The sequence below is a fragment of the Gavia stellata genome, chromosome 2 (genome assembly GCF_030936135.1).
Source record: "Gavia stellata isolate bGavSte3 chromosome 2, bGavSte3.hap2, whole genome shotgun sequence".
Lineage (NCBI taxonomy): Eukaryota > Metazoa > Chordata > Aves > Gaviiformes > Gaviidae > Gavia > Gavia stellata.
In genome coordinates, this window is record NC_082595.1 from 87,163,350 (window position 1) to 87,179,125 (window position 15,776).

The following is a 15,776-nucleotide window of genomic DNA, read 5'->3' on the forward strand; positions in this document are numbered from 1 at the left end:
AGTCAAAAGGCAGAGGTAAATAAAATTTCATCATCTTAAAACATTGAGAAACATCTTCCAAAAGACAACCATCACTGCTTGTTTAAAAGGTACTACTGGTTTCTCCAGACTGATTGATTATTTTAATCATCCAGTTTAGAAGTATTTTACCAATGAAAGTACTTATGGTAGGACTGACTACAGTATAGAAAGGCATTTAAAGGATTCAGTATTGTAAAAGGAAAAGATTATTTTGGTTAAATGAAATTCTCCTGACTAATTTTCTACATAATTCCTCATGATGGTTAAGTAAGGCTTCAGCTTTCTCATCTCTAAAGTATTCAGTTAATGAATTCGGGTAAAAAGATGGCAAAATTATGCCAGTGACACAACTAGAAATAAGACAATAATGCTTTTACATGATAAGACGCATAGATTTAACCAGATTGAGAAATAATTTTTTGAAAAGTTCAAAGCAATATTTTCTTTCAGTGAAATAAATTAATTACTTGAGGGATTAGACATTTATGGACAAAGTTGTACCCAGCCTCAGTGCAAGATTTAAGCACGTTCTAAGAAAATTAAAAATAGCAATATTCACAGATAAACAGAACCTATAAGATTGAACAAACTTCTGATCTGGAGAACTGAATTCTGAAGTTTTTCTCTAGTTCCTTCTCATGCAGCTCACCTAGTAACTTTAGAACTTTTTCTAAGTAGCAGCTCAATAAAATGAGTGAAGACAGCTTCAGTATTTGATGCAATAATACTTACAGGAACAAACTAATCCTTGGAACAATTCCATTTAACTTACTGGTATTATATGAGGGATATAGATGATCCTGTGTGAGTCTAAAAGGTAGACTGTAAGACAGCAGGAGAAAATTTGCCATTGCTACTAGTTAATACTGGTCTATGAAGAGCATGTGTTAATGTTTTCACCATGGATTGGTTCATAGAAGCGCAGTGCATAAAATGGACAACGAAATTCCAGGACCGCAATTGCCAGAATACTGATTATCCAAATACTGCCTTATGTACAAAGATAGGAAACTATTTTACTGGATTTTTGTAGTAGTTATCTACATCTTTAGCTATCTTAATAGTTATTTGAAGCTTTTTCTCAGTGAAATATACAGCTTTCGTGTTTGACTACAGTCTTATGAGAAAGTAACTTTGAGCAAATATGTTGTTACTTGTTTAAAACTCCATACAAAGCTATGTGTGGGACAGATACTTCAATGTGTTTCATTCATAGATGCATAGAATCTGGAATGGACCAGTGGAGATTTTCTTGTCCAAATCCCCTGCTCAAATATGTTCCTTTTAATGCAGCCAAGGATGCTATTGGTCTTTTTTGCCACAAAGGCACATTACTGGCTCGTTAACGTGACCAAAGATGCAAACCCCTTTATTCCAAGGGAAATTAATCACCAAGAACTTCCGAAAACTCCAAAGTATACCATAACAACTTCTTCAGATAACTACATGTATATCATTGTGGTGGGCTGACCTTGGCTAGACGCCAGGTGCCACCAAGCTGCTCTATCACTCCCCTCCGGAGCAGGACATGGGGGGAGAAAAATCAGAAAAAAAAAGAAATACTCGTAAGTCAGAATAAAGGCAGTTTAATACAGCAAAAACAAAGGCCATGTGCAGAACTAAAGGGAAAAAAAAAGATTTATTCTCTACTTCCCATCAGCAGGTGATGTTCAGCCACTTCCCGGGAAGCAGGGCTTCAGTGTGTGTACTGGTTGCTCCGGAAGACAAATGTAAATAACAAATGCTCCCCCCCTTCCTTCCTTCTTCTCTTAGTGTTTATTGCTGAGCGGATGTCATATGGTATGGAATATCCCTTCGGTCAGTTTGGGTCAGCTGTCCTGGCTATGCCCCCTCCCAAGATCTTGCCCACCCCCAGCCTACTGGTGAGGGGGGAAGGTTGGAGAGACAGCCTTGATGCTGTGGAGCACTGCTCAGCAGTAGCCAAAGCACTAGAGTGTTATCAACACCCTTCTAACTACCAATACAAAGCACAGCACTATGAGGGCTGCTATGGGGAAAATAAACTCCATCTCAGCCAGACCCAATGCAATCATGTAGGACAAGCTTCACACTGCTAAATGCCAGACATCTTGAAAACATAAAGGCAACAAGAGTTTATTTTGTTTTCAGCCCAACAACTAAATTTTAAAGTATTTATAAATAAAAGGAAATAAATTTAAAGTTATTCTACAACCCTTTTCTGTATACGATGAAGAGCTATTTCCATATAAATTCCAACAGCTATGTTTTATAGCTCTGGAAACATGAAGAAAGCTGAAAAACTGTCATCTGCAACATCAGACTGAGCAGTTAATATCTATTATCACAGTGAGCAACTGAGGTGGTTTAACCCTGGGCTGACAGGTAAGCTCCTCACCCAGTCACTACTCACTCCCCACCCCAGCAGGATGGGGAAGAGAATTGGAAGAGCAAAAATGAGAAAAAACCCACCTTGTGGGTTAAGATAAAGACAGTTAACAAGTGAAGGGAAAAAAAGAAAAGTTAAAAAAACTCCACATGATGCAAAAGTAGTAATTCCCACCAGCAGATCAATGCCCAGCCAGTCTCTGAGCAATACCTGCTTTGGAAAAACTCCTCCCAGTTTTATAGCTGAATGTGATGTCATATGACATGGAAAATCCCTTTGATCAGTTGGGGTCAGCTGTCCCAGCTGAGTCCCCTCCCAACTTCTTGTGTACCCCCAGCCTATTTGCTGGGGGCGAGGCTGACCGAAAAACAGAGAACACCTTGATGCTGTGTAAGCACTGTTGAACAACAGCGGGTGGGTTATCACCACCATTTTTGGTCACCAGTCTAAAACAAAGCACCCTATAGGCTACAATGAAGAAAATCAATTCCATCCCAGCTGGACCCAGTACAGCAATTCATTATTATCTTGTCTTTCAGTAACAGTCTGGTAACTTTATGTGGTAGTCCACAAGAAATTTTGAGGATATAGTGATTATTTGATCTGGATGTCTGAGAACCATTTGTGTAAATTACAGTCTCCAAACTACTCATCTACAAATAGCTTTCCTTAATTTTTTTTCTATTTTACAGTTTCCCCACTATGCAGCAAAGTATCTAACAATTCCCCTTCGTTTTTACCAACGCTGAACACAATACATGTTTCGGAACACAGTAGAAATATATTAAAATCAGTATATAAAAAATTCAATCTGAATAATGTGACTTGGCTAATTTTGAGCAGAAATAGTTTGTTTAGCCTTTAATCTGTCCAAAAACAATGCATGTGACATAAGTTTCTCATCCATGAGATAAGACTTCAGGCATTTCTAAAATACATACTGAGGTACAATACAGGAATACTTTGGTTAGATGAAGTACTGAAAGGTTAAGTCGTGGTAACAGCTTCACACAGACAAATTTCCTCTAATTGAGCTAACTCTAGGTGAGCTTGAATATCTGAACATTGCACCGAGGTACAAAGCATGGAAACAAACATTGTTATATGGTTGATATTTCAGCTATACAAAATAAGTTTAATTTATTCTGTAGTAAAATTTAAAAGTATTTCTTACCCATTCATAAGAAACAATCCAACATCCACGAGCAATTCCCAGCATAACATTCAAGGTACGACGAGGACTCCCTGTAACTACATGACTAGTTGTTTCGCATACATCGTCTGCGAACAAAAAGTCTCCAAGTTTATTCACCACCTGAATTACTATATTTTGTTTCCTAAAAAGAAGAAAAGGAAAAAACCATACAATGTTGAATGGATATGCAGAATTATAAAAACATATACACACAACACAAACTATCACAGAATCACAGAATCGCTAAGGTTGGAAAAGACCTGTAAGATCATCAAGTCCAACCATAAAAAAAACAAACAAACAAACAAAAAACCCAAAAAACCACAACCACCCCACACACCTACAAAAAAACCAAAACCACCCACAAACCACACCACAACCCACACCAAAAACAACCCACCCATACCACACAGCACCATGCCCATCAAGCCACATCCCACAATGCCACATCCACACGCTCCTTGAATACCTCCAGGGAGGGTGACTCTACCACCTCCCTGGGCAGCCTGTTCCAATGTTTCACTACTCTCTCAGTAAACAACTTTTTCCTAATATCCAGCCTGAACCTCCCCTGGTGCAACTTGAGACCATTTCCTCTAGTCCTGTCACTGGTCACTTGGGAGAAGAGACCAACACCCACCTCTCTGCAACCCCCTTTCAGGTAGTTGTAGAGAGCGATAAGGTCTCCCCTCAGCCTCCTCTTCTCCAGACTGAACAACCCCAGCTCCCTCAGCCGCTCCTCATAAGACTTGTGCTCCAGACCCCTCACCAGCTTCGTCGCCCTTCTCTGGACACGCTCCAGCACCTCAATGTCCTTCTTGTAGTGAGGGGCCCAAAACTGAACACAGGATTCGAGGTGCGGCCTCACCAGTGCCAAGTACGGGGCACGATCACCTCCCTACTCCTGCTGGCCACACTGTTTCTGATACAGGCCAGGATGCCATTGGCCTTCTTGGCCACCTGGGCACACTGCTGGCTCATCTTCAGCCGGCTGTCAATCAACACCCCCAGGTCCTTTTCTGCAGGGCAGCTTTCCAGCCACTCGTCCCCAAGCCTGTAGCGTTGCCTGGGGTTGTTGTGACCAAAGTGTAGAACCCGGCACTTGGCCTTATTGAACTTCATCCAGTTGGCCTGGGCCCATCGATCCAGCCTGTCCAGATCCCTCTGCAGAGCCTTCCTACCCTCAAGCAGATCAACACTCCCATCCAACTTGGTGTCATCTGCAAACTTGCTGAGGGTGCACTCTATCCCCTCATCCAGATCATCAATAAAGATATTAAACAAGACCGGTCCCAAAACTGAGCCCTGGGGGACTCCGCTTGTGACCGGCCACCAGCTGGATTTCACTCCATTCACCACAACTCTCTGGGCTCGGCCATCCAGCCAGTTTTTAACCCAGCACAGAGTGCACCTGTCTAAGCCATGAGTCGCCAGCTTCTCCAGGAGAATACTGTGGGGAACAGTGTCAAAGGCTTTGCTGAAGTCCAGGTAGACAACACCCACAGCCTTTCCCTCATCCAGTAGGTGGGTCACCTGGTCATAGAAGGAGATCAGGTTGGTCAAGCAGGACCTGTCTTTCATGAACCCGTGCTGGCTTGGCCTGATCCCTTGGTTATCCTGCACGTGTCCCGTGAGCACCCTCAAGATGAGCCTCTCCATAATCTTCCCCGGCACTGAGGTCAGGCTGACAGGCCTGTAGTTCCCCAGATCCTCCTTCCGGCTCTTCTTGTAGATGGGCGTCACATTGGCAATCTTCCAGTCGTCCGGGACCTCCCCCGTTAACCAGGACTGTTGATAAATGATGGAGAGTGGCCTGGCAAGCTCCTCCGCCAGCTCCCTCAGCATCCTTGGGTGGATGCCATCAGGCCCCATAGACTTTTGAGTGTCCAGGTGGCATAGCAGGTTGTTAACTGCTTCCTCCGGGATCATGGGGAGCCTATTTTGCTCTCCATCCCTGTCTTCCAGCTCAGGGAGAACTAACTCAAACTCACCTCATTTCTTTCCTCGCTAATCATTTCTTATCCTTTTCTCACTAAGCCTCTACCCATTTCCTAGCCCTAAATTCATTAGCCTTCCCACAGAGTCCAAGCAGACCCTTTTCTGTCATCACACAATCATATCTACTTGCACATTAAAGCTCTTTTGTCCTCCACATTTATCTCATCTGTTTAAATAGAAGCTTTTGAGTTAGGAATTATCTAACATGTTGTTTGTGTACAATGCCTAGTACAACAGAGCTTCATTCTCGGTTGCTTTTGTAGTACTATCAAAAAAGTATTACCAAGAAATGTAAACATTTATACACAGCACTCTTAAGACATTTTCATTAGGAAGCACCAGATTTTCAGCATCTGAATAAAATGCTGTGTCTGAATTTAGAGAGAAGTCCTAAAGTTCTGGCTTGCTACTTATACATCTGAGCCAATGTTTCAATTAAAAATTCACTTATCCTTAAATACAATTATAGTTAAATATAAAGTCCAGAATGGCCACCTATAACTGGAATTCTAATTTGAGTTCTCTACATAGCTACACGGAAGCACACAAATATATAATCGTGAAAACAGTGAGATCCTAGTATCACTACAGAAAAACTGTTGCATGAGAACAATTTACTATTCTTATTAATTATTTTCATTATAAATTATTATTACAAATGATCGTTAAAGATCTGTAAATGAAAGTCCAGTTCCAGTGCCCTCTCTGTTCTCCTCGGCTGACTTGGAAATGTCCACAGCATGCTACACATGATAAAACAATTAAGCATAACCTTGAACACAGTCACATCTATCTCAATGGTGATAGATCCTCTCAGGTAAAACATCTAAGTTAATCACTGACATAATGCAAGCACACTCAACATCTCCAGAAGCCTCTGGGGTTACTTTCATTCTCACTATATTTCACTCCGCAGAAAGTAACTCAGTTAAAGCTCCCCAAATACCCCAGCTAAAGCAGACGCTACTTAGAGGAACTCGAACAAAACCTGCAAAAAATTCTTCACAGAGAATGCAACAATTTTTTTTTTTTTTTAAGAAGTGTCAAACAAACTAATTAATAGTAACAGCAAACAGTGTAGCAAAGTAACTTCACACTTAAGTCAAAAGGTGATATTGTATGTGGACACACTTAAAATAATTAAAAAAATAAAAATCAAACCACTAACTTAACTGCCTCACTCCAAACACTGGTTAGTGTGAATTCTGGCCTTGGTTATATTACCTTGAATGTTATTGGAATTTTTCCTATTCCCTTTTCATTTGATGCATTTTAACTTGGCATAGCCTACATGGGAATGTTTTTGCAACATTGCAACACATAGGGGCTGGCCCTGCCTAGACTGCATGCTCAGGGGATGCATTTCCATGCTCTACCTGAAGCTTTTCTTCTTTCTTGTGTCTACACAAAATTCCTTACAATGAGAGGGAAAAGTCCTGTTGTCCAAGAATTGAATCTAAGATATCTTATAAATTACAGTGAAAACTCACTAGTTTATACTTCAGTCAGCTGACACTGAATTTGTGATTCAGAAAAACAGGTAGCTGCTGGCAGTGAATCAGTAAGCAGCATTTAATATAATCTCAAAAGCCAATGCCATAAAACCAATGAACTCATGATCTTTAAATTTAAATTCTAATGAACCACTTTTGAGGCTGTAGGTACTGGGGAGTAGATTTGGCTTTTGGCCATTGGGTTGTACACTTTGGAGGACTGTTTTCTGTTCTTTAGTTCTTTCAGAAGCAGTCTCCTTCCCTTCACCCATTTACATGTTGAAGAATGCCTACAACTGTAGACAGCCAAAAGCACAATCTTGATGAAGAAAAGCAATTGTTATAACCAGACATTTTTATTTAATGAAATAGTAATTGGCTAGTGGGAAAAATCAACATACAAGCAACATAAAAGAAATAATATATTAATGACTTCTTTCAACAAAATAACTTTTTCCCCAGCTTTGCCAGGATTTGTTCTCTTTTAGGCAAATCACAGCCTCTGTTTTCCACTACTCCTAGCTGCACTGCAGTTATCTCTGTCTGCCCCACAGTGATCCTGTATTGCATGACTGGCAAGGTGTATTTTACAGCCTCGATGTTACTAGCATCCAGCCACATTAAATACAATAAAAGTATTAATTCCAGTTTATGTTTCTGACATATATTAGTATACTTGTTAATAGCTTTTGACAACCATTTACAAAGAACTTCTGAAAGGATAGCCACTAAGAGCTGTTTCTGAGTACTTATATCTATGTAACTGACAAGATTTAATTACTTCAAAGCCAAAACAGATTTGTGGATAGTAAAAATATCTTGAGTTTTGAAAAAGAATTCAAAAAACTCTAAGCAAGTGTAGTATAAAATATGGAATTGTGTTTTTGTTGGATGTTCTTTATGCTGTAAGATTTTTAAGAGAATGATAAGAGCATGCCAGAAAATTATTAACTCTCCCCCAAAATATGCAGTGGCAGCTGCTTCTAATGTTTTGAAACTAAGTGGCTAAAAAGCCTACAATTGATATTTCTTCAGCAACTATTTATATGAAAGAAAACATTTTGAACTGATGTTTCAGATTATGACTTTTAAAATAGAAATAATCAAAATGTATGGGGAAAAAAGCTAAGTCTTGGGCTGCAAGTCCGAACCATTTACTACATAAAATTCCTTTTTATGTTTCCTTCAGAAAAATTCAAAACTTGCTTAAGATTTTAGTTTCATTGCTCTGAAGCCCTGTTGAGCTCACCTATGGAACTACTTCAGTCTGCACCATAGCAACACAAACATACACACACACGGTAGGTAGCAACGACATATACATGTATGTACGTGTTTCTAGCTAGACTACAGAATGAAATAAAGTATTTTAACACTCGGCCCAAAGATCAATTTCATTTCGTATAGGCATAAAAAATTATCAACATGCAAGTTTAAATGGTGTGCTGACTAAAGACTCAGAATGTTTAATACTTACTCGGAAGACATACTCGTCATAACTAGTGTCCTTGTTGTCTAGATGTGAAAGAGACAAAAAACCATCAAAAATCTGAAAAGTTTTCCCCTTTGGAAAAACCCTTAAATTAGAAACTGTTCGATTAAAAGGACTAAACTACTTCATAATTATAGTATCACCTGGGGAAGAGGCTCTACTAATTAACACATATACTAGGAATATTAAACTTTGAGGACAAGGAAGGAAGGAAACCCCTTCATCACATCTGTTTTCAAAGCATCCAATATAGCAGAAGACAGGAATCTAAGTTTTCATTAGTAAAAACAGAAAGCCAAGGATTTCCAGTCTGAGATGCCATAGAAAAAAAGGATAATGGTGGAAAGGAAAAGGCAGCTCACATTCAACAAAGAAAATGTGTAATTTAAAATTATTCCAGTTTCTTCCAAAAGAAAGGCAGAAACTGGCTCAGATGCTGCAGACACAAGAGTATATTTATTGTAAACTACAATTTTAATAATTTTATTTGATACTGTAGCTTTTTTTTTTTGGCACATCTCCAGTATTTTAAGTCCAGGTTTCTTTGTTGAATGTGAGCTGCCTTTTCCTTTCCACCTGATCAGAAGGAAAAGGCCAAAGATAATAGTCCAAAGTCCAGGTTTTTAAGTAAACAATCTTTCATTCTTAAATCTTGTCTAGTGAATAAAAGTTGCCCGAGTAATATATAACACAAGGTATACAGCAATCCTTAAAACAGCAATTCTGAGACACCTTAAAAAGCAACCCCCTTCCCCTGCAACACCCTCTATAGCTTATGTGCAAAGTAGGAGAGTTTGTCCCATACAGACTTTAAATAAGATTTTTAAGAATTAATATTATAGAAGTCAGAAGAGGAAGAAGTATCCTTTGGTCATCAGCAATGACCATGAAAGCCTCCAGCATGCACAAAGGTAGGACAGAACATGAATTTCAGCAGTATCAGAGAAATACATAACTGAACATAACATGGTCATCAAAAAAATATATGTAAGAAGAGGATTTGAAAATCCTTGTTAAGAATTACTTGTAGCTACAAGAACATGCACAAGCACATATAAACATTCTAATTTTGGAGAAAAGTAGATTGACTGACTTTTATACAACGATTTCAAACAACTCCTAATTTTCAAAATCAATATATGATTTTAGAATTATTTCTCTAGATAACTATTGGTCCATCAGAAATAACTCCCATTTCTGCCCCTCCCAATACATTACCACAACCACAAGCAGTAAGGTCGCAAAGTCTCTGCTAAAATTCAGTTTCCTTTGAGTAATGTATTGAGCTGAGACCACAAAAATACTTTGAATTGGATTACAGCTGGTAGGACAGGCCAAAAAAAGACTTGAGGGCAACTCATTTTCCCACTAATGAATCACAGAACAGAAGAGAGAACACACTCTGATGCAACTCCACTCTCTTATCAGTACAGAACTGTTCTCCATTAAGTGTTCAAGGAATTTGTCACATTTAAGAATGGAGCTCCTTGGAATTATCTCTGTAGACTAATAGACTGTAGACTAATAGTGTGCATCAGGACTGTTCATTATATGAAAAATCTTTGCATAAATAAAACACCATTTAGATACCATTGACAAGCTAGATATTACAGATAATGTAACAAGTCTTTTCAACATACATGTGGTAATTTCATTCTGTGGTTGGGTAAATTAGAGAAACAGAAAACCCAGATACTATTTAAGTCTTCAGAAGCAACATAATGTAGCATATCCAATAGTTTTTTAAAATTAATGATAAACATGTACTCAAGACAATATTATGTAAACTATACAATACTTCAGAACTGAAAATATATACAATGTGAAAATGAGGAAAGGATGAAACTTTTGTATTGAAATATTTCTTTGAGAGAAATCTATGCAGTATTTTTGGAAATGTAAGTTTCCAGATTCTAACTTATTGCCAGTAATACTTACTGACGATGCCTTAGCCTACTGCTAGCCTGACAGCTGAAGAGAAGATAATATTCACTTATCTGTAACCAACATTTGTTGTATTCTTATCCAAAAGACTTTCTACTGCATTACTTTCAACTCCAAATAAGCAGGCACATTTAATTGCTCTTGGAAGTTCCAAGAACTTCACAGCTTCAATTCCACATTTGAGTTTTATACGCAAAGAGTTTGAGCAAAAATACTAACAATGCAACAATATATATTAAATATATCTATCATAACATTAATATAATTAGTATTAAATATTAAGCAATATAATCTCAACATTTAAGTATACACACTGAAAAAGACATCTAGTAAGACATTGAGTAAGGGTTCTCATGGCAGAAGGATTGCAGTATTAGGCACTCTACTGCACAGGTTAGGTCAGATGATTGAAATTGGACACGGGGCCACATACAATAGTGAGGACATGCCTCATACTGTCTCAATACATGTTGTTGGCTTTGCATAAACTCCTGATCATTAAAGGATCCTGGGATGTGACATCCTGGAAAGGCACAAAACATGGCTTAAAAGCAAGGTTTTACTCTTCTCTGTCCAATCTTCCGGGGCTGAAAACCTCATCTGTGTCAAATATCTATGCTTCAGCATTGTCATGATGTTCTCCTTCAGTATCTGAAGCCAAGCCTCACCGCCATCAGAATGAAGCTCTTTGGCTAAAAGTCTGGAGTTACACCCACACAAAAAATTGCACTAGGTTCTTGGGGCCCTTGTATAGTACTAGCTCCAAAGCCAGATCCTGATGTGCCTGTTCAGAATGTGCAGAAGAATACCCTTCCTCACAACTTTTTATAAATGAAATGTCATGGAAGTATTACTAATCAGACCACTACTTTTGCCAAACTTGGGTTAAAAAACCCCGTTACTATAAACCAAGGCCAGAGCAGCTTGAGATCCTACAGCTGTTTCTTCAGCTTCAGAGCAGAAATGTTTGTTAACAGATCCTTCATACCTTATCTATAGGGAAGTGAAAATACTGGATCCACACAAATTGGGAAACCTGCAGCCTGTCCTGATATTACCCTGCAAAGTCAGCTTTTGAATTGGAGCTTTTATGCTATAACACTTAGCATACAAGATAGTACAGTGAGTATTCTGGGCAAATGTTCTGTCAGTGCACTTCCAAGTGATTCAAAGAATCAAGAATGCAGAAGGATGCATACAAAATGTAGAAATTGGAATAAATCTAATTTCTTCCAAACTATTATTTCATTTTCATTCAGAACTGCATATTTTTGCAAGTTAGAGGTCATTTGCTAAGCAGACAACATTTTGTTTTATTGCTTCATTAAGACAAGCAGTCATCTTTAATTACAGTTACCAAGCAGAAAACTTAGCCAAACTATGTTTTAATTTTCGGTTGTACATTTCTCAAGTTAATTGCTTCCCCGCCCGTGCTATGCAATTTTTCTTCCATGTTCTTTGTGTCTGTTTTATTTTACATGTTACTTTTATTGCAAAAAATTTTTTTGAGTTAGCATTTTTTTTTCTGACCAGCAAAAAGACATCTGGTGAGCATCATTATGAGTTCTAATGCACATTTGTAGCAAGATTATTATCAATAAAACACTGGAAAAGGTGGTATTAAATTAACTGGTCCTTTTATTTATCATTAATCTCTGAATCCTGAAGAGTTGTATATCTGTACTCTAAATCAGAACACACTTCCTTCTGAATTATTTTTTAGGTCTGGAATACAGGCTGTGTTATAAATGACATGCTTCAGCTTTCCTTTATATATTTCTTAGGTGCACAATTGCATTAAGTGTTTCTTTAGAGTCTGCCAACAACGAGATTTTTTTCTAAGTCATCTGAAATATAAAACATGCATTTCAGTAGCTCAAAGGAAATAGTATTTGAAAATCTTCCCAGTACTTAAAAGACAACGTGATACTTCCTGCATGTTAACTGACTTACACCACAAAAGAGGCATCCAACCTCAAAATGTATTCTTTCTTTCTTCTAAGTTTGAGCCAGTGTTTCTTGGAGCTGAAGGACAATAAAAGAAAAGTCCTGTTTCGTACAACCTGCTTTTCAAGAAAGTGTTCAAATTTTGTTTCCTTAAGAATGTCATGAGTTGTTTTTCATAAGTGACAAATGAATTAAAATGTGACCATAATGTATGTTTTTCCAGGCCAGTTCAAGAATAAAGTACATTCATGCTAAGAATTGACTTGATATGAACAGTTTTACGTTTGTGACTGGTTAAATTCCAGCCTAAGTATATTAGATCTCATTTTATCTTTGGGTCAAGAACCCAGGCCTCCAATATTTTTCAAGGAAGGTTTTCAACCAATAAATACCACTTTTGAATTGTATATCACTTAGTCCAAATGCTCGTCTTATGCCTTGAAGTTGACTGAAGTTCTAGAAGAAATAATCTTCAGCGTACTCTCAAACTCAGATGTATATGTGATGGAGTAAAAAAGACCTTCACCTTCAGGACTCAACAAGATACTTATCCAATGTGCTTTGGCCAATATACCAGGCATAAAGGACTTTTAGGAGGGGTGGGAGGGGGGAAGCAGGGGAAAGAAGTGCATGTACGTGCAAATAAAGTGTAAGAGTACAAGATTATTATGCTATCTGTTTTGTACTCTCTCAGTCCCTTTTTTTGTCTGGCTATTGTAGGTCTATTGGATGGTTCTGAAATTGGTTCAGAACTCGTATACTCACTTTTGATCTTTACAACTGTATTTCAGAAGTAACATTCTTCAGTCCTACTAATACATGAGCCAAAAACCAGAGCCACGTGTAGCATGGCAATATTCAAGAATCAGGTTAATTTCACTCTACTTTTATCTAGGAAAGTGGTAATGAGGATCCAAAACTTTAAGGCTGTTTTTAGAAACAATCTATAAATTGTGCTACATTAATTTATTCTATTCAAGTAATTGTGGCTCATAGCTGAAAATAACTGGTAATTGTAATGAATTATTATTATGCAGTACTTTTAAACAGCAATTATTCAAAGGTGTAATTTACTTTCTGGATGGCCTTTCTCTGCTTATCAGTCCTTTGATACTGATATTTTTCCAGTTTCCTCTGGCTGCAAACTCAATTTCAGCTGTAATTTCCTGACCAAATATAGTACCTCTGCTTTGGTCCTAGAAAAATGTGAAAAACGCACCCATCCTAACTAAATCAGTATTAGCATGGGGAAAGATGAAAAAACAAAGCAGGCTGTAACAAGACAGAAAAATAAGATGACATGACAGGTGCCTGGGCATCAGCTTTCCTTCAAGGCCAAAGATGAGAAAAAATGAGAAATCGTGTAATCACAGACGTAGGAACCTCTAGAACTTCTGTTGGCAAGATTAAGGATGATGAATAGCCTCAGACTTTTCAGACTAGCGGTGTCACAGTTTACAACTTACTGACATTTTCAGTTTTTCACATGCAATCATAATAGCTAACATCTATATTAAAAAAAAATCAATCATGCAGGATACAAAACTCTGTAGGCAAGGGACAGCTTTCACAGCATTCTGCAACTTCAAAGGACAGGTTTGGCTGGCTGTGATCATTAGCAAAACTAGAGACTGACTTTTTCTGGTAGGACAGACGAAGAGCAAGGGGAGAGCAGATGCTCCTTCCCACCCCTTTGACTTCAACCAAAAATTTCAAAGTCAATCAACATGACATGAAAAAAGCCAACAAGCATGATTATCATTTCTGCAAGCACAGGCAGCAGTGATTCCCATTATGAGGGGAAGCCCAAGCCTTTCCAACAGGTACAAATTAGGAATTGGCTTCCCAGTCAGCATTGCTCAGCAAAAGAAGCAGCCCAGTTCTCAACTGTCTTTTCCTAGGAAAGTTTCACCTCTAGACCATATAATGTGAAACCTGAGGAGGCAGAGAGAGAGAGAGAGACTGTCAATGTGACAGAAGTGAATCTCAAGAAGTGAGATGCTAAGGGGAAGAGAAAGCTACTTTATAGTTTAGATTCTAACAGAAAATGAAGGCTTGGGTGAAGGAAGGACACTTCCTCACCCCAAAAAAGTCACGAGACAGGAGAAAGAGGAACAAGGGCTATCATGGGGCAACACTATGTTACAGAGAAAACTCATACATGCAAGCAGAAACATTTTAAAGACCATACTAAAGGCATAGATTAATTCTGTCATTAGCACCAAATAATGCCCAATGTACACTCACCTACCCAAATGATCTGTGAGAAAGTCAGGCACAGTTAATTTTTTTCTGCTGAAATTTTAAGCAACATGAACTTCTCCCTCCCGCCCCTAAGCTTCACCAAGGTTAAAAATAGTTTGCACCCTTCTGTGAATAATTTCAACAAAAATTAGGCATGATGTAAAGTGAATTTGTTTCATCTGTTCAGACATTAAAAACTGTTTACGCTTTCATAATGATCCAATGAAGTGAACAATTTCTTTGGATAGCTGACTTACGACCAACTAAAAGCACTTCATATCCTACGCCCTAACTGTGAGATAAAACTCAAGCCACAAGGGTAGTGTGCAACAGTAGACTAGCTTCAGTGAAATTAATGGTTTAATTTTTAAGCCCTCATCAGCCATCCATTCCATTTTTGATGATGGTGGTTGCCACACATCATGGAAGGTTCATTAGAAATGATGTCTGCCTCAGCTACTTCATTGCAGATGCCAGTGGCTCAGTTAACACTGCTCACAAATGGGTCACACATTGGGCAGAAGCAATTGAGGCACAAAAAGACACACTTCCATTGTACAGGCTATAGGGATGGAACCATTTCAAGAGGGAAAGAACCATTTTGCATCACCCCAACTGTTAAATACTGTTTGCACAATTATTAACACCGTGAGGTTAATTTGGATAGTTGAAGTCTTCTGGAGATTGCCAACTATGTAGCAATGAGGGGAATTTCAGGTGAAGATACTCCTGAACATGTCTGCAGCCCAAAAAAGTCAAGCCTGGATTTATGTTAGGTTTGTGTTAAGATACAAGACCGTAAACTTCAGTAAATACCCTGTCGACAAGATTATAACCTACTTGATGATAGTTAACAACCTGACTTAAAGGTTTACTGCCCTCTAGACAATACAGTAAACAACAAAAGAATACTTATTTCAGGCTTTGAGGTGCAAAAGCAATATTATGAAGGGTAGAATAATAATTAAAAAAACCCAACCACTTTTTATTTTTACGATCATGAATGAATCATACATGCACACAATTCTTTCAAAAAAGTTTTGTAGTGTGTACTTACAATCAACAGCCACTGTT

The 15,776-nt window shown here is 38.2% G+C and overlaps 1 protein-coding gene across 1 annotated transcript in view; it reads right to left on the reverse strand.

Moving 5' to 3' along the window:
* The window catches only part of MCPH1 (microcephalin 1), a 137,789-nt gene that overhangs the window by 91,540 nt on the left and 30,473 nt on the right, over nt 1–15,776 (reverse strand). The window contains exons 10-11 of the mRNA XM_059832862.1: nt 8,553–8,590; nt 3,564–3,726 (exon numbers count right to left, since the gene is read on the reverse strand). Coding sequence (XP_059688845.1) covers nt 3,564–3,726; nt 8,553–8,590 — 201 coding nt within the window. The remainder of the gene's footprint in view (nt 1–3,563; nt 3,727–8,552; nt 8,591–15,776) is intronic.